General features: G+C 44.3%; 1 protein-coding gene across 1 annotated transcript in view; it reads right to left on the reverse strand.

The window, feature by feature from the left end:
• The window catches only part of LOC310772489 (contactin-associated protein-like 2), a gene marked incomplete at both ends in the record, with an annotated part of 736,946 nt that overhangs the window by 258,759 nt on the left and 452,821 nt on the right, over positions 1-25,366 (reverse strand). Inside the window, 5 exons of the mRNA XM_083632310.1 lie at positions 8,232-8,493; positions 14,458-14,604; positions 19,596-19,780; positions 21,082-21,232; positions 21,627-21,679. Of these exons, the coding sequence (XP_083488436.1) occupies positions 8,232-8,493; positions 14,458-14,604; positions 19,596-19,780; positions 21,082-21,232; positions 21,627-21,679 (798 nt within the window). The remainder of the gene's footprint in view (positions 1-8,231; positions 8,494-14,457; positions 14,605-19,595; positions 19,781-21,081; positions 21,233-21,626; positions 21,680-25,366) is intronic.

Below are 25,366 nucleotides of genomic sequence, written 5' to 3' on the forward strand. Positions count from 1 at the left end.
AGAGGAACATAGCCTCACAAATATAAATTTCTTGGATTTATCCATATCCAAAAACAGTGACAACAGTCTAGAGACCACCATCTACCGCAAGCCTTTAAGCCGCAACACACTATAACATTCCAGCAGCAATCATGCAGAACAATTAAAACAGAATATCCCAGTGGGTCAATTCCTCAGACTAAGGCGCAATTGCAGCCGCCCTGAGGACTTCATCTCAAAATCTGAGGAGATGAAAACACGCTTCCTAGAAAGAGGGTACAGGACAGCTGTGATTGAACGGGCACTCAACCGATCCAAACAGACGGACCGTGCCTCTCTCCTGTCTAAAAACAGCCGAGAGAAGACCCCTCCCCGTATCTGCTTCTCAACAGAATACAATCCCTCTGCTGGCCAGGTAAAGAACATCATGTTAAAACACTGGCATGTTCTAAAAAGTGAGCCATCACTTAAAGAAATCACCTCCAACCTTCCTCTGATATCATTTAGAAGACCGCGTAATATCAGAGATAAAGTTGTTCATAGCTATATGCCCCCGGCTGCAGCCCCTAACACTTGGCTACCGGGGCCCCCTGCTGGTTTCTATTGCTGTGGTCACTGTTCACAATGCTCCAATACACACAAAGCAAAACTGTTCTTTCATCCCCTCAATGGGACCAAATATGAAATAAAAGAATTTATAAATTGCAACTCCACTCATGTCATCTACATGTTGAAATGTCCTTGTGGTCTAATATATGTAGGCCAGACGAAACGAGCACTCAAAATCAGGATAGGTGAGCATAAAACTGCCATACGCAACAAAAATATGGATTATGCGATGGCACGCCACTACTCTGAAGCCAAACATGGTTCGGTCTCCTCCTTAAAGTTCTTGGGCATCGAGAAAGTGAAGCCACCCCCTAGGGGTGGAGATATGATCAACAAACTCCTGAGAAGGGAAGCGTTCTGGATCTTTACCCTCAATGCAGCATCCACTGGAGGAGTTAATGACCAACCTAGCCTTTCATGTTTTCTCTGATGTCTTTCTTTTCTCTGTTCTCCTTTTGACTCTTAGTGGAAGTCTTTATTTAGAACATGTAAATACTGTAAATAGTGATGGGTATATGTTGATTTGTGGTTTTTTCCCCCTTCGATATAGCCTATCGTCCTTGGGAAAACAGTGATATATGTATTATATATATATACATTTTTTCCCCCCCCCACATTCATATCCCCATTTGTAAATTGTTTGATGTCATATTTGTGTCATTGTTTTTCCTATTATTATTATTCAAAATGGCTGCTAATGACATCACTGTGGAGGAGGGTATATAAACCTCCCATTTTTCAGTGTTCTGCTTGACTCTGAGGAAGACAGACTTGTCTGTCGAAACGTCAGTCAGCCCCTTCTATTAAAACGTGCAGACGGAAAAGAGTGCTCCGGTGTCTTTACTTCGGGTAGTCTGTGTGAAGTGCCCAGGTAAAATATTATTTTATGGATAATAAAATGATATTATAGGGATATATTCAGTTTCAGTTGTTCTAGTCTTGTATATGGGCAACAAAAGTTGATCTACCCTTTTGGCCAGCGAAAGCGGGCCCTATCTGGCTTTGTCCAGTCCAATTTGTGTGCCGATTTGAGTGCCGATGCTCGTGAAGGCTTTATCGCGCTGGCCATATGCTAGGTTCCGACCTAGCCTTGTTTTTATAACGGTGCAACGTGCAAGAAAGCTGCCTAGAAATGTATAGCCTACTTTACTAACTTTTTTTTTTTTTTTAACACTACAGCACTGAATAAGACATGTATATCATATCATATCATATCATATCATATCATATCATATCATATCATAGGAGTAAGGTAGCCTCATCAGAAGTTATGGGGCAGAGTGAATAATAATCATTGTGTGCTGTTTTGTGTGCAAATGTCTCTTAACATGAATTTTGTGACTTTTTTTCTTTTCCTTTCCTCTCCCCACATGCTGCCTCCCCCTGTTTCTCTCTTGGTCCTATTACATATTGATCGTGTATAAATGAATTTTGTCTGTAATAAATGTATGAGGCCCTCTGGCTGTCATGAATTTCTCCTCCCCGTCTCCTAAACATTTGGTGCTCGGAGGCAGTTTCAAGAGCTTTGCACGTCCACACTGAAGGCAATATGCCAAGCCAGAGAATACCCCATTATACTTAGTCTACACACACACACGCACACGCACACACACACACGGACACAGGAACACACAGACAGACAGAAACACACACACACACACACACACACAAATATACACACGGACACACAGACACACACACACAAATATACACACGGACACACATACACACACGCATGCACACACAAATATACACACGGACACAGGAACACACACACACACACACACACACACACACACACACACAGACACAGGAACACACAGACAGACAGAAACACACACACACACACACACAAATATACACACGGACACACACACACACACACGCACACACAAATATACACACGGACACACATACACACACGCATGCACACACAAATATACACACGGACACAGGAACACACACACACACACAGACAGACAGAGACAGAAACAGAAACACACACACACACACAGGGGAGTGAGACAATATAACATTATAATCAGGGGTGGCTGTAGTGTGTTTTCCCCTCAAATCTGTGCCTGAGGCTTTTCCATTATTGTAATGCCTTATGCTTCCCATTCTGACTGTGCAAGTAACTGTGTGAGTGTGTGCGCGTGTGTGTGTGTGTGTGTGTGTGTGTTAGAGAGCTGCGCGGGCCGGAAATCTCGGCCCGAGCCCTCCCCGGCCCGTGACATGCAGGCCCGTGGCCGACCCGGCCTGGATGAGTCATGAAATTAATTGGCCCGAGCCCGTTGCGAGGCCCGACATCAATATCACGATATGACGACACATCTCTCTCTCCCTCTCTGTGCATGCTGCCGTGCTGCTGAACTCGTTGGTCCAAAACGTTGCTAGACTGTGTTGCCTATAAAGACAACCACCGCAGCTTTCTCTCTGTCTCTCTCTCCCCCTCTCACACACGCTACCGTGGCCTATCAAAATCCAGACATATTGTCTCGAGAAAGTGAACGTTAGATCGTTTAATTGCCAACAGCAACAATGCCCACAAACTGAAACATTATGTCACTCAAGCATATCGAAATTAAAACAGCAGACTTACCGTTTATAGCTGCATTGAATAACGTCACATTAGTGTCCTCACAATGTATGGTAGATGGGTTCGTTTTGAACAGGTTGAAATGAGCTTTCCCTACTGCAGTGGGGACTGTTTAACTCTCCCCTCGCAAACTTTGTTTTATGTCCATCAATCTTATTTCTCTCTCACGACACGGACACGGACACACGCGGCTTGTTTTGTTGTTGTTTTTTATGCTGACAGTGACAGCACGCTGACTGAAACATGTCATGAGGTGGATTGTGGACTGGAGTGGCAGACTAACGTCACGGTGAGGGTGTGTGTGGGGACGGTGTGTGCACGTCTGTGCGCTCCTCCTCCTCTTGGTCTCACTCTGCTGTGTAAAATGAAGCGAGTAATACATCTTCATTTTATTTTATTATTGAAACGAGCCCGAACCTGGCCCGGCCCCGGCAGCTCGGAGCAATTCACTTAAAAAAAAGCCCGTTTCCAGCCCGTATTGGCCAGGCCCGAGGGGCCCGCGAGGGTACCCTCGGGTTTGCAGCTCTCTAGTGTGTGTGTGTGTGTGTGTGTGTGTGTGTGTGTGTGTGTGTGTGTGTGCCTGTCTGTGTGTGTGTGTGTGTGTGTGTGTGCGTGTAATCCGGCACCTTGACGGAACTGATGTTATTACTTCTAACTGGGTTGATATAGGCATGCACGCGTGTGCGCACGCATGCATGCACACACTCACGCACGCACGCACGCACGCACGCACGCACACACACACACACACACACACACACACACACACACACACACACACACACACACACACACACACACACACACACACACACACACACACACACACACACACACAGGTAGAAGAAGGACACTTCCAATAACACAGGCTTTGGTTTGTTGGACCAAATTATCTTTTAATGGTAGGTGATGTGGAAAATATGGGTTTGATTGATACTTGGCCACATCAAAACATGCTTTGGTCTGCTGTATAGATATCAAGGTAACACTTTGGTACACCTGCTGTAACAAAGCTATTTTATAATTCTGCCAAATGAGTGATGAGAGAGAGAGGAGAGAGAGAGAGAGACAGAGAGAGATAGAGAGATAATGAGTAAGTAAAAGGAAAGTGATGGGATAATTAGATCAGAGTCCCTTCAGGATTCACAACTAAGTACCCTTTATGAACGCGCGCGTGCACACACACACACACACACACACACACACACACACACACACACACCATTTAGGAGACACCCACAGTCTTATGTAGAGCCTTCTCTCAGTGACCTCATCTAATGCTTCTGCTTCTCCCTCTATCTCTGACTCTCTCTCTCTAACTTTAATGACCCTGGTGCCCCCGGGGTTACCATGGCGATAGTGAATGAGGTTATGAAGAGATATTCAGGTCAATGGCCACTAGGAGAGATATGGAGCCTTTCCTCATTACATCCCTCCCTCCCTCCACTTCTTCTACCCTATTAAAGCAGCAATGGACAGAATAGATTAGTGCCTTTATTTATGAATTTTAAATCAGACATAAACAAACTGCAGCAGATATTGCTCACTTTTCATGAGTATAGTTGATTGAATTATCATGGCTTTTTGCTGGGCTGTGCTTTTTACATATTTACAGTGGTTAGGGTTAGTTGTTTTCTTGATTGTAGGTTGTGTATTTGGTAACTGGCAATATGTGATGATGGTTAAGGAAAAATGCACATTGGGCATTACATAATGGTGCAAGGGAGACGTAGTTTTTGGCATTTTGCATTCTGTAATGGTGAAAGCCAGCGGTGTAAAGTAACGAAGTACAAATACTTCGTTACTGTACTTGAGTATCTTTTTTGAGTATCTGTACTTTAGTTGAGTATTTATTTTTCTTTCAACTTTTACTTTTACTCCACTACAATTTCGTAATAAAATCAATACTTTTACTCTGATAAATTTCCCAAAAGCATCTTCGTTACTCGTTACTATAAAATAAACAAACAGCTGGTGTTGTGGCTAATCAGTAGCCTGGCTAGCGAATCAGTGCTTCAGTGTTGCAAGTTGCGTTTGCCAATCGCTTACTGTCAGTGCTTCCCAAGTCTTTTCATCCATGTTAAAAGTTCTCACAGGCTGAAATCCGACGGTTAATTACTTTAAATTGTCTTTACATTGTGTCCAATTGAACCAGAATGACAGAATATGCCACCAGAAAACAAGAAACCAAGCGTCTTTTGGGGTAAGCTTCAAATTGGTCAAGCGTCCACGCAGCCAGAACGTTAAAGTCTTCCGCTTAAGGATTTCAAAGTAAAATCATAAATGCTTTATTTGTTTCTCCAAAGGTGAGAAGCATTTTATTCTGAAAGTAAATCATGGTATTTCCGTTGCTATCTGGTGTAACGGTCACTGTTTTGACACAGCCCAATACTGCCGTGTTTCAGAAAGGTAACGTCAATTATCTGGCCGTGACAATATCCAGGCATAGCTATATGGAGGAGATGTCCATGATCTATGGTGATTATGATGATGAACATGATGATGATGATTATTATATATTTCCTATTGACATGGAGATATCTCATCGCCATGATAGCCTAAAGCAGGCACTTGTGCCAAAAGCTGCAGTCAGTTCAAATGGCAGACTATAAGGTAAATATGTAAGCAAACTCACAATAAAGCTAAAAATTCTGAAAATCCGGACCGCTTGCTTTCTTACAAACAGGATTTACTTGTACTTTTACTTTCAATACTTTTAAGTACATTTAATATTAAAAAAAATACTTTTGATACTTAAAGGAGAATTTCGGTTTTTCTGAACCTGCAGCCCTCCTCACATTAATTATGATCTGACGACTCACCCAGTGATCTCCGCAGCGTTTTTGTCCGTCCTAGGCGTTGTTGTGATCGAAATAGTGTGCAAGTCAGTCCTAGAATTTAGCTCCGTGGGGGCCAAGTGGCAGCGTGTTTTCCTCCATGTAAATAGACAGTTTTATTCCCGTTTTCAACGCATATCGTCATAAACTGTTCCCTAAGGAACGATCAGACTGCAATTGTCCCCGGGCGCCTAGCAGTAGTTGTTACAGGCATCCCATTTCCACCTGTCGGGTCAGTGAGACTTTCCTGAGGAGAGCTGACCCGACAGGCAAAAATGGGCTGCCTGCAACCACCAGTGAAAAAAAAAAACGCTGCGGAGATCACTGGGTGAGTCGTCAGATCATAATTAATGTGAGGAGAGGGCTGCAGGTTAAAAAAAAACGAAATTCTCCTTTAAGTACAGAAAATATTAGCTACTTTAAGACTTTTACTCAAGTAATATTTTAATGGGTGACTTTGACTTTTACCCATTACATTACATTACATTACGTCATTTGGCAGACGCTTTTATCCAAAGCAACTTACAATAACACATTTTTGTCAGCAATAGAGTGATCAACTATGCAACACAGTCTATGACAACTACAACATCTGAAGGAACGGATGGAAATTAGCCTCGTGCTAAATCCGGCAATTTTTACACTTTTACTATGTTCCAGGTTTTACTATCTGTTCTGTGGTTTCTGTGTTCATTAATTTTGCACTGTCCCATCCAAATAAACGAATAAAATAAAATAAAATAAAATAAAGGAATAGTGGTAAAGTTAAGTTAGTATTTTTGCTTTTTTTTTTTTTTTAAGAGAGAGAGAAAGAAGTTATAATCCAAAAAGGTTCATGACGTCTGACTTAGTTTTACAGTATTAGATATTTCATGTGAAAAGACGTTATTTTGTTTTTGTCATACCTGACAGTTTCGACTGCTTTGCTTCCTGCAGCCTTCTTCAGAGACGTCACGTGATGTTGCTGTGACGTATATATGGATGGTTTATGTGGGTTTGGCCATCCCACCTACATAGGTGGGATGACCATGTCCCCCGCTGGCTGGTATTTTATGGAGGACCCACATAAACCATCCATATGCGATCGGGATGAGCGACTTTTTAGCCCCTGTAGCGAAGGAGGGGCGAGGCGTCCTGCACTAGTGGAGGAGCGAAGGGAGCGGTGAGAGGTTTGGAACCTGACCATAGATTGCAGGTACAGAGGAGCTGTCTGGTGTACTGCCCTGTAGGCCAGTACCAGTGTCTTGAATTTGATGCATGCCGAGATGGGAAGCCAGTGAAGGTCCCGGAAGAGGGGAGTGACATGAGAGAATTTGGGTTGGTTGAATACCAGATGGGTTGCAGCGTTCCGAATGAGCTGAAGCGGTCGGATGTCGGCGGCAGGTAGGCCGGCCAGGAGCACGTTGCAGTAGTCCAGGCGGGAGATGATAAGTGACTGGACCAGGAGTTGAGTCGCTTCCCTTGTGAGAAAGGGACGGATTTTGCGGGTGTTGTAGAGGGAGAACCTACAGGAGCGTGCTGTCGCAGATATGTTGGCCGAGCAAGACAGCTGGTTGTCAAGGATCACCCCAAGGTTCTTAGCCGTTTGGGAGGGAAGCACAGTGGTATTGTCAATGGAGATGGAGAGATCTGCGAGAGGGCAGTCTTTCCCTGGGAGGAAGAGTAGCTCTGTTTTTACCAAGATTAAGCTTGATGGCTTGTTGGTGGGCAGACATCCAGTCACCAATGTCTTTGAGGCATGCAGAGATGCTTTACCCAAGTCATTTTCTGGTAAAGTATCTATACTTTCACTCAAGTATGGATTTCGAGTACTTTATACACCACTGGTGAAAGCATGGCAATTTGGCGACAGCATATTGGCATGTCAAGAATGAAGTAAAGTACAAATTCTCGTAGCAGATGATCCTATTTTTCTAGTTTTGCATGATAGCATTGTGTGGGGCCAGCACTGACCAGAACATGACAACGTTTCATATCAGCCAGGTATAGAGGAGAGATGAGTCTCTTGGCTCGACATAAATAACAACACCTTGAAATGCCATGTATGCAATGTATGTATGTATGTGTGTGTGTGTGTGTGTGTGTGTGTGTGTGTGTGTGTGTTTGTGTGTGTGTGTGTGTGTGTGTGTGTGTGTGTGTGTGTGTGTGTGTGTGTGTGTGTGTGTGTGTGTGTGTGTTTGTGTGGACACATCCGCTCACTGGCCTACCTGATGATATGTCAAGCCGGTTGTTTTTGGTGGCGCTCGTCACATTGATGTGAACTGTAACCTTGCCGTCCTCGAGCGAGATCTCCAGCGTCCCGTCGTCAAGGTTACTGAAGAGGAGAAGCCCGTTGGGGTTCCAGGTACGGAACTGGAAGCCCACAGATACTGTGTTGTGATTGGCCCGACCTGGCAGCTGCAGGAAGCTGGTGGCATTGAAGAAGACCGGGAAGGTGTGGGTCTCCACGCAGGAGGAGGACAGGTTTCGCTGTGTTAGAGAGACAGATACAGAGGAAGACGCACACAAAGACAGAGATGAGAAAGTCATCAGTACATAGACCTTCAAAGATATAAGACAAAAATAAAATAAAATAAAATAATCCCGCTGTTACATGCTGCTTGTTCCTTCTCAAACTACTTTCTACAAAGTGCTACTATAGTCCATTAAGATGTCTGTCTGTCATTTATTGTGTTGCATGGTTGTTGTTTTCTTCTGTGCTCTTGATAAGATGTAATATTGTAAGTCGCTTTGGACAAAAGCATCTGCTGAATCACATAATGTAATGTAATGTAACACATGAAGTTGCTCGATTGATTCAGAGCCCCTGTTCACCATTGAAAATTGAGTTTTTACACCAGACCATACAAGGAGAATTTCTTCTTTTTTTTTTACAACCTGGACCTTATTTTCAGCTTAGTTTATGTTAAAATAGTCACCCAGAACAGAAATTTGGCAACCGTGCATGTACATCCTGTAAAAAGCTTATTTTCTCACACGCACTGGCTCATATCCTTATTATATCATAGAGACGATGAGAAAATGAACGCTGTACCTTACCTTGGTGCAGAGTGTTCACCCTGTCTCTGTCTGCTGTCCGTCACATTGGTAGAGACAGAAACTCCTGTTTCCCCCGCTCTGCAGTTTGTAATCTGTATAACGTTAGTCCGGCTCAAATAAGTACGTGTGGCCATCAAATTCAAATGAAGGGGACGGACAAGCCCATCTTTATTATCACAAACACCCAAGCGCGTCGATTTGGGTAGGGTTGGTGGGGACTTGTCACAACCAATATTTCAGGATGTCCAATTGTCCCTACCAACTTTTAAGCAACCTTATTTGCATTATCTTTGGAGTGCAGTTATATAGGTCATTTAGATTGTCTTCCCATATTTTGCAAGGATAGAATTGACCCGACTATTATTGAGTGAAATTAGTTTGCATTATGTTCAAAATTACATTTACCCCTGTTTTTCACAACTGAATGGGCCAGTCCAATTTTTTTTTCCCCAAACTCACGTTTGATTGGCTCATTTGGCTGATGACCAAACAAACGCCCACCCACCCACACACACACACACACACACAGTTTTCCCGAAATCACCAGCAGACAGACCCTCCTGGAGAAGAGACTAATGTTAGCGACAAATCTGGAGACCTTTTCTGACATGGGATTAACATTACCAGCAAGCAGCAGTGACGCACCAGTGCAAGCAGCAGCAAGCAGGCAAGTCCCACTAGCATCGATGCTAATTTAGCAAAGTACAGCGCGCAGCTGAAGCACATGGTTATAATATGGATGTTAACGTCCATATTAAGTAGCCATGTGCTTGCGCGATGACAACAGTGTATTGGTGATGTCAAATGGTGGCATTGACATCTGACTGAAGATCGTGCAACTCTTAGGAGGAAGAAATGTAGGATGTATGATGTGTGGGATTCAGTGGCAATTTTTTCTTTCCAAACCGGCTGTTTGTGAAAGAACATGATTAGATGGCTAAACCTACAGTTTGTGTTTGTTAGTTACAATTATGCTGACAGGAGAGCTGAGCAGGTGGTGACATGAAAGTTATTGAGAAAAGGAGAAGATACTGAATAATGACATCACAACGGGGTCATCCCTATGTTCCCCGGGTCCTATGTTCCCCGGGTCCTATATTCCCCGTTTTTGTGGGACCGGGGAACATAGAACCCCGCTATGTTCCCTGGGAGAGGTTAGGTTTTGGGTTAGGGTCTGGGGGAGGTTAGGTTTAGGCGTGGGTGGTGGGAGAGGTTAGGTTTTGGGTTAGGGTCTGGGGGAGGTTAGGTTTAGGGTTAGTGAAAAACGGGGAATATAGAACCCGGGGAACATAGAACCCGGGGAACATAGACATGATCCCATCACAACAGTATAATCCTAATGTTGATTTAAAATGAGATATTCGTCTAAATATGGCTAAAAAAGGTAAAACAAAAACCTCAATTTTTTTTCGCCGGCGCACTTGCGGGCGCCACCAAAACATCCTCCCCTCATGCCGTCCTCGACCCTACCAACTTTGAGACCAAAACGACGCCCTTGCAAACACCACACACGCATCGTCCATATTCTCAAAATCAGGTAAATATCCAGCCATCCTACATTGTTACTCAAAGGGAAACATGGCGGCTTGAGCCACTGCAGCTGAACTCTCAACTCTTGTGAGACTCACTCAGGTCATACACACAGTCCTGATCTGGGATCAGCAAGCAGACTCAGGTCCCACACACAGTCCTGATCTGGGATCAGCAAGCAGACTCAGGTCCCACACACAGTCCTGATCTGGGATCAGCAAGCAGACTCAGGTCTCACACACAGTCCTGATCTGGGATCAGCAGGGAAACTCAGGTCCCACACACAGTCCTGATCTAGGATCAGCAGGCAGACTCAGGTCCCACACACAGTCCTGATCTGGGATCAGCAAGCAGACGGAGAGCAATAGAGGCACTTCCAGTTCTGTGTCTATGATATAATAAGGATATGAGCCAGCAGAAAATAGGCTTTTTACAGTTGAGTACATGCACGGTTGCAACATGCCCCTACGGCCTCTGTTCCAGGCCGTTGCACTGCACATGCTAGCTCAATACTGCATCAATCTGAGAAATGTCTGTTCTGGGTGACTAGTTTAACAAAAACTAAGCTGAAAATAAGGTCCAGGTTGTAAAAAAAGAAAGAAAATAAATTCTCCTTTAAAGATACAGTAGGCTAAGAGATTTTCTGTAGCGTAGGTAAACAGGCCAAATCTGAGTGTTGTGTTTTGTGTGTGCTGGTATAAAATAAATAGTAATGTGGACTTTTAGCACTAATTACCATTGAGCTTTCCTGACCTCGTGCTCTTAAAGGACGGCTTTACCATGGGGAATATGAATATATATTAAATCTCACGCCCCTAAGGTTTTCGAATCCGTTGAAATTTTTGAAATTGGTTGTTCCCTGCCTGACCTATCATCCATCTCTCACATTATTTGCATGTCGCTCTGACGCAAAACGCGTCAGAGCGACAAGTCCAGCCTTGCGGAAGTCGAGCACCTATGAACTACAACTGTTGTTGGCCATGGTCCCGCCTCTAGAGGTCCTCCACGCCCCTTCAGAGGTCTGAAGAAAAACAAAAAGGCAGCCATCTTTTTCGACCACCTAGCCTGCTGTAGCTAGGTTAGCTTTCCATAGCTCCTTGCAAAGAGACGATTTTCTCTGGAACGGAAGCACGGACAGACACGTGACTGGCGGCATTGGAAAGCTCGTCAAATTTTACATCTAGTAGTAGGTGGGTTGAAGTAACGAAATCAACGCTGAGCAATGTACCCGTTTTTACACATTTTTACAGAAAATAGTTACAACATCAGATGCGCGTAACTCCTACGAAAATGCCTTAAAATGCATGAAAAAATTTTTATGAAGACATCTCCCGACATATATACTTCAGTTTAAATTTGGTGCAATTTGGAGGCAATTTATTTTCGATTTATTTTCGATTTATTTCTTCTTCTCTCCATGTAATATTGTCGAAGCCTTCTTCTTTTTCTTCTTCTTTGAGTTTTATGGCGGTTGGCAAACATATATGTGCATTACCGCCACCTACTGGAGTTTGATATCAGCCAAACGCCTGAGGGGTGGGCATGGAAACGAAGGCCACGCGAGCCCAGTGCATTGTGGGAAATGTAGTATTTCGAGTCCCCGCACCCGCACCTCCCCCCCACCTCCCCCCCCCCCCACACACACAGAGTGGATTTCTGGTGATATCTCAGGCTGTAAACAACCAATTTCAAAAATTTCAACGGATTTGAAAACCTTAGGGGCGTGAGATTTAATATATATTCATATCCCCCACGGAAAAGCCGGCCTTTAATTAAATCATTAGCAAAGTCACAATATTGAGCTGCCCTATTACCACCTAGAGGACTGTGGATTGTGTTTGTGTGTGTGCACATGCATGAGGATGCATACATTCAAGTAGTCTGTATAATGCATGTTTGTGTATGTGTCTGTGTTTGCCCATGCATCTGTGTGTGTGTGTGTGTGTGTGTGTGTGTGTGTGTGTGTGCTTGTGTGTGTGCGTGTGTGTGTGTGTGTGTGTGCGCGTGTGTGTGTGTGTGTGTGTCTGTGCGCGCACTCATGCGTGTGCGCGTGTGTGTCTGTGTATGTGCGTGCGTGTGCTTTGTGTGTGTGTGTGTGTGTGCCTCCTCAGCTTGAGAGCGGATCTGTTTGGATTAGGACTGAATGGCTGCATGAGTCATCAGAGAGAATTAGAGGTGCAGCTTTAATGAGCTTGATTAGTGCCTCCATTTGTTCTATCAGTTCAACAGAGAGCCAAGGAGATACACTTCTTGTTTACTGCTGAGGAGGAAGAGGAGATACACTTCTTGTTTACTGCTGAGGAGGAAGAGGAGATACACTTCCTGTTTACTGCTGAGGAGGAAGAGGAGATACACTTCTTGTTTACTGCTGAGGAGGAAGAGGAGATACACTTCCTGTTTACTGCTGAGGAGGAAGAGGAGATACACTTCCTGTTTACTGCTGAGGAGGAAGAGGAGATACACTTCATGTTTACTGCTGAGGAGGAAGAGGAGATACACTTCCTGTTTACTACTGAGGAGGAAGAGGAGATATACTTCCTGTTTACTGCTGAGGAGGAAGAGGAGATACACTGACTGTTTACTGCTGAGGAGGAAGAGGAGATACACTTCCTGTTTACTGCTGAGGAGGAAGAGGAGATACACTTCCTGTTTACTGCTGAGGAGGAAGAGGAGATACACTTCTTGTTTACTGCTGAGGAGGAAGAGGAGATACACTTCTTGTTTACTGCTGAGGAGGAAGAGGAGATACACTTCTTGTTTACTGCTGAGGAGGAAGAGGAGATACACTTCCTGTTTACTGCTGAGGAGGAAGAGGAGATACACTTCCTGTTTACTGCTGAGGAGGAAGAGGAGATACACTTCCTGTTTACTGCTGAGGAGGAAGAGGAGATACACTTCCTGTTTACTACTGAGGAGGAAGAGGAGATACACTTCCTGTTTACTGCTGAGGAGGAAGAGGAGATACACTTCCTGTTTACTGCTGAGGAGGAAGAGGAGATACACTTCCTGTTTACTGCTGAGGAGGAAGAGGAGATACACTTCTTGTTTACTGCTGAGGAGGAAGAGGAGATACACTTCTTGTTTACTGCTGAGGAGGAAGAGGAGATACACTTCTTGTTTACTGCTGAGGAGGAAGAGGAGATACACTTCCTGTTTACTGCTGAGGAGGAAGAGGAGATACACTTCCTGTTTACTGCTGAGGAGGAAGAGGAGATACACTTCCTGTTTACTGCTGAGGAGGAAGAGGAGATACACTTCCTGTTTACTACTGAGGAGGAAGAGGAGATACACTTCCTGTTTACTGCTGAGGAGGAAGAGGAGATACACTTCCTGTTTACTACTGAGGAGGAAGAGGAGATACACTTCCTGTTTACTGCTGAGGAGGAAGAGGAGATACACTGGCTGTTTACTGCTGGAGGAAGAGGAAAGATGAGAGCTGTAGACTTTACAGACTATATCAAAGGCAGTGCTTTAGGGTTCAGGGTTGGCAAAATACTTAATGTGCTGAAGTTACTTTCGGCAGTTTCAGAGCGCTGTGCATCTGAAGAAGAGAAGACATTTAATATTCTGTTTCTGGTATTGACATGGATGAAAACACAAACTGTTCCCCAGTTGTTGCCGTGGAATTCTTTCTTTATAAGTTGGGTAAAATGGCTGCCAGGATATCTGCCTATGTTGGTGTAGGGCAGAATTTGCCCCCACACTTAGGTCAGATACATGGTTAATGTGACAAGAGTGTGTCTTTGTGTGAGAGTTTTGTGTCCATGTGACGTGTGTGTGTGTGTGTGTGTGTGTGTGTGTGTGTGTGTGTGTGTGTGTGTGTGCGTGCGTGTGCGTGCGTGCGTGTACATGCATTGTCCTTACAAAGCTGGAGGTGTCTAGTTTCTTGCGTCTGGCCAGGTCAGTGATGTTGTCTCCATTGTAGTTGATGCTCTCTATGCAACCTTTAAAGTTCTTCCGTCCTCCACCCACCAATGGCTTTCCACTGTATGGCATCCCCCCAAAGCTCAACTAGAGAGAGAGAGAGAGAGAGAGAGAGAGAGAGAGAGAGAGAGAGAGAGAGAGAGAGAGAGAGAGAGAGAGAGAGAGCAAAAAAGGGAGAGTGAGGTTAAGAGAGGACAAAAGCAAGAGGAAAAAAGAGCAGATCAGGAAAGAAAGAGATACATAGAAACATAGAATAAAACAACTTGAAATGAAATGAAGTAAATTCCAAACAGTTGATTATTAAACAATGCTTCTGTTGCATTCATTTAAGGGCAACTGGAAAATTCCAAACAGCTTGAAAAATGTAAAATAAATAAATAAATAAATCTGCCATCCACCCAAAATTGCAGGTTAATTATCCATATCAAGATGGAAATATCCACACAAGAGCCACAGGACCTGATCTTGGAATTGGTCAATGAGCCAAGATGCTGGTAGATTTTGAAACCTTAACAAGTAAACATGTCACCTCCCACAATGATGCAGCCACCTTGGGCCAATCAGTAACAAGTAAACACATGTTTTAGCATGTTTAAAAATGGCAGAATGGAACAATGAGATGCCTCATTCCCTTACATTTAGTGGCATCTGAGATTTTGCACATGATGCAGACAGTTGAACAAACCAGGCCAATCAGTGTCATGTTGAAAAAGTCAGAGCTGGGCAATTGCACACATCTTTCCCTTTAGTTTAATCAAAGTCCAATCAGTGGGGTCGGATATATTGTGCGTGACGGACAAATGGATGGAGAGACGGACAGACCACGGCTGGCATCTACAGATAATTCTGTAGGAAACACTGGAGCTACAGTATCCAGTTGGCATCACATGTTACAGTAGGACTGCAGCGATGATGAAGACACTGCTAAGGCGACCTGGAAGGGGTCAAGGGAACAAAGGGAGGGGACATCATGATGGCAAGGTTAGCACTGTCGCCTCGGCACTTTCTGTGTGCAGTCTGGATTTCCTCTGGGTGCTTCGGCTTCCTCCCACAGTCCAAACACATGCAATTCAGGTAAACTAGAGACTTTAATTTTCCCTTAGGCATGAATGTATTAGTAATATGCATATGTAGTACATGATCTAGCATGGTATATAGTCTGGTATATGACGTGTATTATATGGTATGCAAAGCACATGCTTATGATAAAGGGCTATATAAACAAGTGCAAAAAATAGCTGTGACCAGTATTTCTTTTTTTGTGCACCTACATGTACCAACTGACCAACCGACAGGAGGTTTGAGGGAAATAGAAGTGATGAGAGGAGAGGAGAAGAGATGGTGTGTTAATAAATAAGCATGTGGTGTACTGAAGCGTGTGGAATTAATGAAAATGTAAAGTGGTTTCTGTACAATAGTACATGTGTTTAGTTTTCTGCTTCAGATCAGCTCCGAGGGAAGCAGAGATGGTGAAGGATGGAGTGCAATTATCAGTAGATAATGTGTGTGTGTGTGTGTGTGTGTGTGTGTGTGTGTGTGTGTGTGTGTGTGTGTGTGTGTGTGTGCGCATGCGCGCGTGTGCATGTGCGCATGCGTGCGTACGTACGTGTGTGTGTGTGTGAGTGTGTGGATACAGTATGTGTGTATGTGGTGATGCTTCACTAGTCTTAGTAATTACTGTCAAGGATAGACACAAACTCAGCTGGATAGTGGGTCTATAGGCTTAACTGGGAGCAGAACTCACTGTGTGCGCACATGCACACAAGAGCACTGAAGGCAGACAAGATGGAGTTGGCTGGTAAGCTTTGAGTAAAAGCCGGTTGCAGTTACGCTATCTGTAGAGAGACTCAGTCAGGCAATAACAGCCCTGCCAATATCCCTCCAGGCTTCACCACAAAATCAACTGCTTCACTTTAATTGCAGTGTGGTTTATCCTGCTCCATTTCTCTGTATCCCACTCAGCATTGGAACAGATCAGCTGTATCTGCAATACCTGGTAAAGGTCACACACTGACACACAAACACATATCCATATGCAGGCATGTGGCACACATATGTAATGTATACTCATATGCAAATGGTTGAACATGCACACATACATGTATACAGTAGTACATACAGTACATGACCATGCATGAAACCACACACTCAGAAGTGCATACTGTACAATCCCAATTATTTGTTCCAAAATCAATTTCCTACTTTAAGTGTTATTAGCTGCACGTGTTGTATTCCATTACCAAGGCAGATTAATTATGTGTTTTATGGATTCATATTATAGCACAGTGTAAAACCAATTATGTTATTTCCTGTGTTTGATCAATGCACAGTTCAGAGACACTGGAGACCAAGCTGCCTATCAGCAGTGATGGGAGGGTGTTAGGAAAAAGAAATATATAAGGGATGTTACGGCTGTTGCAATTTCTTTATACTGTATTACTATTTTTGTATGCATTTATCCTATCTTTGTTGTTTGTTTAGTCCAGTGCACTTGTGCACCGTATGGAGTGAACTGTCTTTCTCCTCTAGGACCTCCTCTTTGGTCTACTCTTCTATTGACAAGGTGTCATCGTTGACGCTGATTGGTCGGATCCTGGAGGATTGGTGTTTGTGGCTGTCGCTGGTTGGCGGCATCGGTGGCGAGCCCCTTTAGCTTCCTGGGGCCATATTACAGAAACTTCCTATCTTAAGTCTTAAGGGAGTTTCTGTAATATGGCCCCTGGATCCCAACATGTCTTCGGAGGCTGATGGTAACTGCATGGTGTTACTCTCACAACCTCCCATCGTTCACTCCTCCAACCTTTACTTTTAGTATTGTTTGTTAACGATGTCACTGTTGTGTTGCTAGACTCAGACTTGTGTAAATAGCTGTATAGCCTTTCTGTATTGCAACCATTTACTCTGTTAGTCTTAGCTCCGCTGTCTTGCTAAGGCTAATCCTGTTGGGCTCATTTGCTACACAGTAAATAGCTCACATCATATATGATTCCTAGGAGGCCGTAGGAGTGGATTGGCCCTTTTTCTTAAGTTTCCTTTTGTTTACTAGTTATCTTCAGTGTCCTGTAAAATGCACCCTGAAGCTAATACCTCTTACATTAGTGGTTAGCTGAGTCCCAGCTTCACCATGGTAAATTTGCCATGTGTGACAAATAAATCACACTTCTTATAGGAAGGCTTTGCCCATTTTCAACCCGCTTTGTATCATTACAATGTCAGTAATAGAAGCAGATGGGCAGTGTTGACATGTTTTCCTGCACAGAGAGCTCTGCAGTTTATTCCAGGCACTTCCGTCTCAGAATTATGCCAAAACGCGTCATTCTGAGACAGAAGTGGACAGATGCTCTGCTCGAGGGCGGCTGTTCCAACTACAGATTGATCATTTTTATTTGTTCTGCGTGCGCACATCCACGGAGAATCGCATCGAGAGCCTTAACGAGCATTAATGACCCATGCCAGAATGGGGATTTCTCAGTGCAGAAAACATACCTGTATGTATATAATATAAACATATGCATGTATGTGTACAGTATGCGTATGTATATGTATGTAATATAAGTTGAAGAAAAACGGCAACACAAAGAAGAAGAGATTGAAGAAGTCGAATAAGGAGAGTAGAGGAAATTGAAGTTGTTGAGGGGGAAGAAGAAGAAGTAGTAGGAGCAGAGACAACAACAGAAGCTAGGACATACTGTGTGGTAATGTAGTGTTAAATATACCAGCAGCATGATAATAATGTCAGCAGACAGCAGGGGGAGAGGAACGCTGTGCTATGCTACGACATTATGGCTTTGTAACAAACACAGTAAAGGCAGGTGGAATTGAGCACAGTAAAGTGGGAGAGGCGAGCGTTTGGTGCTTACTTAGTGAAGCAAACTGACTCATAGTGGCAGAGAGTTGGAGGGTAGACACGTAAGGTACGGATGCAGACAGCGCCTCATAGTGGCAGAGAGTTGGAGGGTAGACACGTAAGGTACGGATGCAGAAAACTCCGATGGTGAAATAAGTTTGCTTGTCACACAATAAATCACACTCGTTTGACTTAAGAGGGCATGTATGTTGTATCCTTCACATTCGCTAACCAGTCTTTGAACTGAAATCTTTGAAGAAGTTGGGATCCCTGTCTGAGAGAAATAGCCTGGCTGGTTCGATGTTTATCCATTCACCTGCGTCGCGTTGAAGCACTTTTTACAGACTGGCTTCGTTTGATGTGTCCAGGGGCTTGCCTTCGCTATCGGCAACGTAAGCAAAATACTTCCACGTTTCGCTTCGTGCATTTGCTTTCTCAACAAGCGTTGGGCGGCTTCAGACTAGAACAAGCCGCTGCCATTTTCGCTGTGTCTGTCCTGTGTGTCGGGCTGCTGTGGAGGTCTGAAGGACTGGCCAGAGAGCGAGCAGAGAGGGGAGGGGGGAAATCGGCACGCCCACACATGAAGCAGACATACCGCTCTTATGACAACCTCCGAAGTGGTGAAATGTCCACGATGACGGGGTCGCGCTTATACCAGAAAACAACTTTCACACATGAAGGCATTACACCGCTTTCTGGTCATTTCCCGGTATAAAGCGCATGTGTGAAAATGGCTATAGTGGCAGAGAGTTGGAGGGTAGACATGTAAGGTACGGTTGCAGACAGTGCCTCATAGTGGCAGAGAGTTGGAGGGTAGACACGTAAGGTATGGATGCAAACAGCGCCTCATAGTGGCAGAGAGTTGGAGGGTAGACGTAAACGGATGCAGACAGCGCCTCATAGTGGCAGAGAGTTGGAGGGTAGACGTAAGCGGATGCAGACAGCGCAGCAAGTCATTACAGAGGCAGTGGCTGCAAGTGTGAAAGAGGAACAGACGCTGCGCTCACACTTCAGGTTACTTCAGGTCAAGTGTGGACATACAGAGATAATGATCTGCTGACATTTGACCTTTAGAACGAGATTACAAAACTGCAAGAAGAACTAGCTGAAGAGAGAGAGGCAGAAAGACAGAAAGAGATGGAGTATAAAGAAAGGAATGCAAACATTCTTATATCACCTCCTTTGTGCATGTGTGTGTGTGTGTGTGTGTATGTGTGTGCGCGCCCCTCACCTCGTAGTCCAGATCAAGGTGGTCGAACTCTCCGTTGGTCCTGAAGTGCAGCATGTGTCTGTCCAAGGTGAAGTTGACGTTGCGACGGTAGCGTTCGATCACCACTGAGTGCCAGTGGTGGTCGTCCAATAAGCTGCCAGTAGTCACAGAGGTATGGCCCAGGATGGAGCCATACTGGTTACTGCCTGTAATTAACAAATAAGAATAATCATAATAATATTAGGATATTTCAGTCTGTGTCCAGACTGAGTGGCTGGTTCTGGAAACACAGAGACAGCACATCAGATGCTGTGAATGCAATACTGTAGTAGGGTGTTATCTGTGTTTGACATCTTCAAACAAACAAAATGAAAAAAAGAAAGAAATTATATCGGAATATTTTTAATAGGAAATAAATAGGGAGGAAAAACACGTCTTTACTGTAAGCAGTAGGCCTATACATTGCCATCATGAACCCCTTCACAGATGCATGATATTCAGAGGTGGAGTGATCACTCAGATCGTAGTTTACTTACTTTAATTCAGACCCTTGGTCTGATTTGCCTCAACCACGTACTACACACTGCCTCAACCATGTACTACGTACCAGAGCATGTGAGCAGAGCGGAGCGGAGCGGGGGGATTTTGGCTTGAGCGGTGAGTGGGGACCAGAGTGGTACTGGAGCGAAAGTTGGAGCGGCACCGATCACCCGCTCAGTCCCGCTCCGGTTTCGCTCACAACATGTTCGAACCAGAATGCATCGGTGCGTGGCCATGTGCACGCCCACTATTTTCTTGCTAGCTGCTGCGAGACGAGAAGGAAGAGAAACGAACATGAAGCCGACTCTGCTGAGCTCATGTTATTTGTAGTGAGCAATGCCCATTGCCCAGGCGTTTAAACGCAAATTAAAACACCCTTTTAAATGAAAATTAAAACACCCTGGCCTTTTGATCTTTTTTATTCTTTTGAGCGGAGCGGTGAGTGCGAGCAGGTGAAATATGTATGGAGCGGGGAGCGGTCTGGAGCGGAGCTGCCGTGAGCGCTGGAGCGGGTGGAAAGGGCCGCTCCGTGAACATGGAGCGGTAATTATCACCGCTCCACTCCGCTCACATGCTCTGCTACGTACTGCCTCAGAGTCATTTAAAGCCAAGGGGAGTCACACCTGATTTATTTCATACAGAAGGAAATACAAAAAGGATTGAAAGAGAACAAGATTGTATTGTGATGTTCATGGCCTTCAGTCTAGAAGTCATTGCAATAGATTATAATATTCATCTGTCCAAATACATTTGGCACTCTGAAAGGGGGACTAGGAGCAAATGAGCTGAACATTTGACCTGCTCATCCGATATGACTGAACATTTTCTGAAATTAATTCCTCACTTTAATCTGTTCAATTTCCGTCAATGCTCCGTCAATGGGCGTTGTTCGTTGATCCTTGCCCTTTGTGGCTGAGCATTTTTCAACCCTGTGTGTGTGTGTCTGTGTTTGTGTGTGTGTGCCCACCCAGGTTAATCTGCAGCAGCAGCTTGGCCTTGTGGAGTTCCAGGGTGATGTAGTCTCCCTGCTGGCCCTCCCCGTGGAGGATGACGCCCTCGTTCTCCGACGTCTTGAACTTCATGGCGATCACGTCCTTAATGATCTTCATCTTCTTCACCTGCACAAGTGTAACCAAACCACCAAGAGACCTTGAGGGTCATTTCACTTCACAGGAGACCCATTCCCAGGCAGAAAAAGTTTGATCAAAACATAGTCATTGATTCAAAAATGAATGAATCAAACTAAAGAAATTATTGGTAATTATTATTTTAAAGCTCTGATTACAAAGATCAATAATCTATGAATGCATACGTTTTGTTTGATAATCCTCTGATTTGTGGAGGTGAAGGCTTCCTGCTATTTGTCTACTTTGAAGCTTTCACCTACCTATTGTACATTATGAACAACCTCAACAGTACAACCTTTGTGCAATAGCCAGAATTAAAAGTGATTTATACTGTCTATAATAATAATAGTTATGAAAATGCATATCAATATAGCAAATGCAGTACCTTGAAACGATATGAGATGACACCCTGTCCATCAAAGTTGATCACGTCCGCCCCTAAGAAACAGTCGGAAAAACAGAGCAAAAGTGGGGAGATAGAGAGACATAAAGGGAGAGAATGAAAAGAGAGCAAAAGAGAGAGACAGAGAGTGAGTGAGAAAAAGAGAGATGGTGACAGAGAGAGACAGAGAGCAAGTGGGAGAGGGATTAGTGATGAATTGAGGTTGCAGATAAGGAAAAGTCATGTGCAGCAAAGTGAACTGGAGAGTGTGGAGAAGATGGAAATCAATACAAAAGGAAAATAAATCCAGACTCTCATCACAAAGTGACCAATAAGGTTAAAATATTATTTTAACCCTTTGATGCACCAACACCTTCTCACTCCGAACTCGTCCCAGAGCACCGCTTTGTCAAGCACCTTTTGCATTAGAGGTAACGTCCCACAGAGCCTTGAGCATTTGATGGAACACACTACTGACTCTGCACCTGTGGGTTCAGGCAAACCTCAAGTACACCGTCAGGCTCGTCGTCCAGAATAAGTTGGGAAGTAATGTACGGTAGTACCACCCAGGCGGGGGGGGGACTCCACAGGTTGGGTTTAGGCTTTGGGTAGGTGGTCTGAGGTTTTGGCATTGGGTGGGTGGTCTTAGGGTTAGGGTCTGGATATGGTGGTGGGCCCAGGGGGTCTTCAAGTCCATAAAAGGGAGAAAAGGCCAGCACTCAATAAAGTCCTTTAAGCGTTTAATGCAAAATAGGTACAGCAGCAACAACGTATGCGTTTCAGCAGGTAGCCTTCGTCAGCGTTGTCAACGCTGATTTCGGGCCCCGAGTCCGGCTTGCCCGAGAACGAGACAAGACCGAGACCGATGGAGGGCAAGTCCGAGACGAGACCGAACCATCAAAATGTGGTCGAGTACTCCAACACTAGTAAATATACAATTGATATACTGATACTACAGACTTGACAGATTTTCCATCAGGCACTTTCTTTTTTACCAAAGTGGATATGCAGCATTTGAGAATAAAAGCGTTCGTCAAAAAAAGGGGGGGGGAGGAGGAGTGGAGAGTGGAACATGTAGCTACAGCTGATCTAACAAGGAGAAATAAAATACAGGGCTTGAGTCGCTCCTCAATCTCAGTGTGTGTGTGTGTGTGTGTGTGTGTGTGTGTGTGTGTATGTGTGTGTGTGTGTCATATTTGGTAGCCTGGGTCACATTCATAAGCTGGTTGTGAGAGGCCTTCAGATGGTTGGTCTCCCAAAGAGAAGGGCCATGCAGTTAGCGAGGTATGGAGGAGGCACTGCTTTTTGTACCCATGAAGTGGATACTGACTAGCCTGGGTAAACCCAGCCCCCAGTGACCTGCTCTCAGGCTTACCCTGCTTACGAGTCACAAGGTAGTGACTGAGAGCAGGTCTGAGAGCAGGTCACGTGGCGGCTGGGTTTACCCAGGCTAGATACTGACTGTTATCATGTCTTTACAGTATAACTGTATTTGTCGACCTGCCATTGTCAACATCCTGTGTGTTGTTATCCTATGTGTATGCATTATTGTGGTTGCTGTTTGGGTACTTATGTAACTGACTGACTCGTGACTCCCAATATTTGATTGCACTATTAAGTGTTTATGTCCTTTGCATACTTGTATTTATGTGGACATAAATACATTATTCAAGGGTGTGTGTGTGTGTGTGTGTACCGCTCTCTCTTCATCTGCCTCCTCCTGCGGTCTCTCCATCACTCCCCTTGCTGTCCCTCCCTTTCATTTTCTTTCTGTTCTCTACACATTCTTCTTCTATCACTTTCTCTCGCTCTTTCTACCACTTATCTCTCTCTCTCTCTCTCTCTCTTTCTTTCTTTCATCATCTCCTACTGTCATGTTTATGGTCCAAACAGTGGTGGTAGATTACATTTTTCGAATTGGGGGCTGAGAGAGAGAGAGAGAGAGAGAGAGAGAGAGAGTATGACTTCTTGGTCTGTAGCCAGGACAGCTGTGACGGCGAACACTCAAGATGGCTGAGATTTCCTGGACGAGAGCCTGACCCAGATGGCGTTTTTCTACCAGAAATGTGAAGCGACAGAGAGGCACAGAGATGGAGTGGGAGGGGCTAGATGTGGAGCGCTGCGACAGAGAAAGAGAGTCCCAGGCAGCTATTAGTCATCAGAGGCTGTAAGCTAGAACTGGATGTCAGCACATCATGTCAACAGATGGGAATGTACCATGTTGGTCTGTGGTGGGGGTGTTAGCTGCAAAGGTGAACAATTGTATGGCTGCAACATTATGATCATTTCAGTGGAAATATTTCTACCAATTTTCATCAATGTGACTTCTGTAAAAGAAATTCACTTAATTAGCTCAACCGAGCGAAAACTCCATCCACTCTCCCTCGTCAGACACGCATCTCTCCTGTTCACTCACATTAACGAAAGGAAAACAAACATTAATGGGGTTTTTTTCGATACCACGTCATTCTACCCACTTGTAACCATGAAATGTTCACAATAAAACATATCTAGCGTTATCTTTCTAGATTATTTATTTGACAGCATCTTTTTTTTTTTACTTGAAAGCAGAGTGGGAATTTCGTCGTTTTAGGGGCAAAAGGCCATTTGGCCTTCGGCGTCGCATATTTTTTTAGGGCACAAGGCCACATGCCAGGGCACAAAGGCCATTGCTCTAATGACATCGTGAAAAGAGCGATTTTTCTGAAATTAACCAATTACACATCCTTTGAATAGGGCAGGTTACATTAAACTGAGACCACTGACACTTTTAAAGCAACTGACAGTAGCAGGCTGGTAGCAGGGCACTGCCAAGGTGGCCTTAGGGATCTCAGGGCATCACGGCCAGAGGGAGGGGCAATGGACGGCCTCCGTGTAATTCCCACCCTGCTTGAAAGATAAATTTTAACCGTTGAAAAAATAACCCTATAAAATAGGCTAGCCTTTTAAACTATTTATTGCAATTAAGTATTTTAACATTATGATGATTATTGTTATTGTATGATTAATTAACCACTGGGTTACATCAGCATTTTGGAAAATTACTTGACTGTAAAGTTTATTTCTTTTGACTGTCTGATTTTATGATATTACTAAAAAATATTGTGCACATTCATTTCTAGTGTGCACGCATGCTAGCCTAGTTAGCCTAGTTAGTAGGGGTGCACCGATCGATCGGCACGCAATCTGTATCGGCCGATTTGGACCTCAAATATGTGATCTGCTGTTTCCGATATTCCTTTAATGTTGCCGATCGCATAGCCGATCATGCTGCACGTGAGAAACATGAGGCAGCCCATTTTCATGTCTTCAATGTCTATCGTTTAACTTTCATATTGTGCTCTAACGTTTATATCATTGTGTTGCAAAGCACACGCTTTGCTTTCGTCAGTGTACTCACCTCCACACAGCGCACCAGACTGTCAACACACCCCTTGCGTCTTTGAATCACACAAATCAGCTGGTGATTAGAGCAGACTCAGCAGAGAGAAGTTACCTCCAGTCCTCCCGCCTACCGAGGCATTTGCATGCTGTTAAGTCCGTGTGTATTAAAGTCCCAGATTGACACGGTGGTAGTCGGGGTAGTGCACGCGCACACACAGACAATTTCCACATCTAGCGAGCATTGATGTTCCCGCGGGCACTTTGAAGGAAGCGAAAGTGTGCTGCTGAGTAGCCTATGTGGATGTGCGCTCCGTTCAGACGGACTTTCTTCCTTTCTTTGGACAGTTGAACATGTTCTA

The sequence above is a fragment of the Poromitra crassiceps genome (genome assembly GCF_964638095.1).
Source record: "Poromitra crassiceps genome assembly, chromosome: 2".
NCBI classification, from domain to species: domain Eukaryota; kingdom Metazoa; phylum Chordata; class Actinopteri; order Beryciformes; family Melamphaidae; genus Poromitra; species Poromitra crassiceps.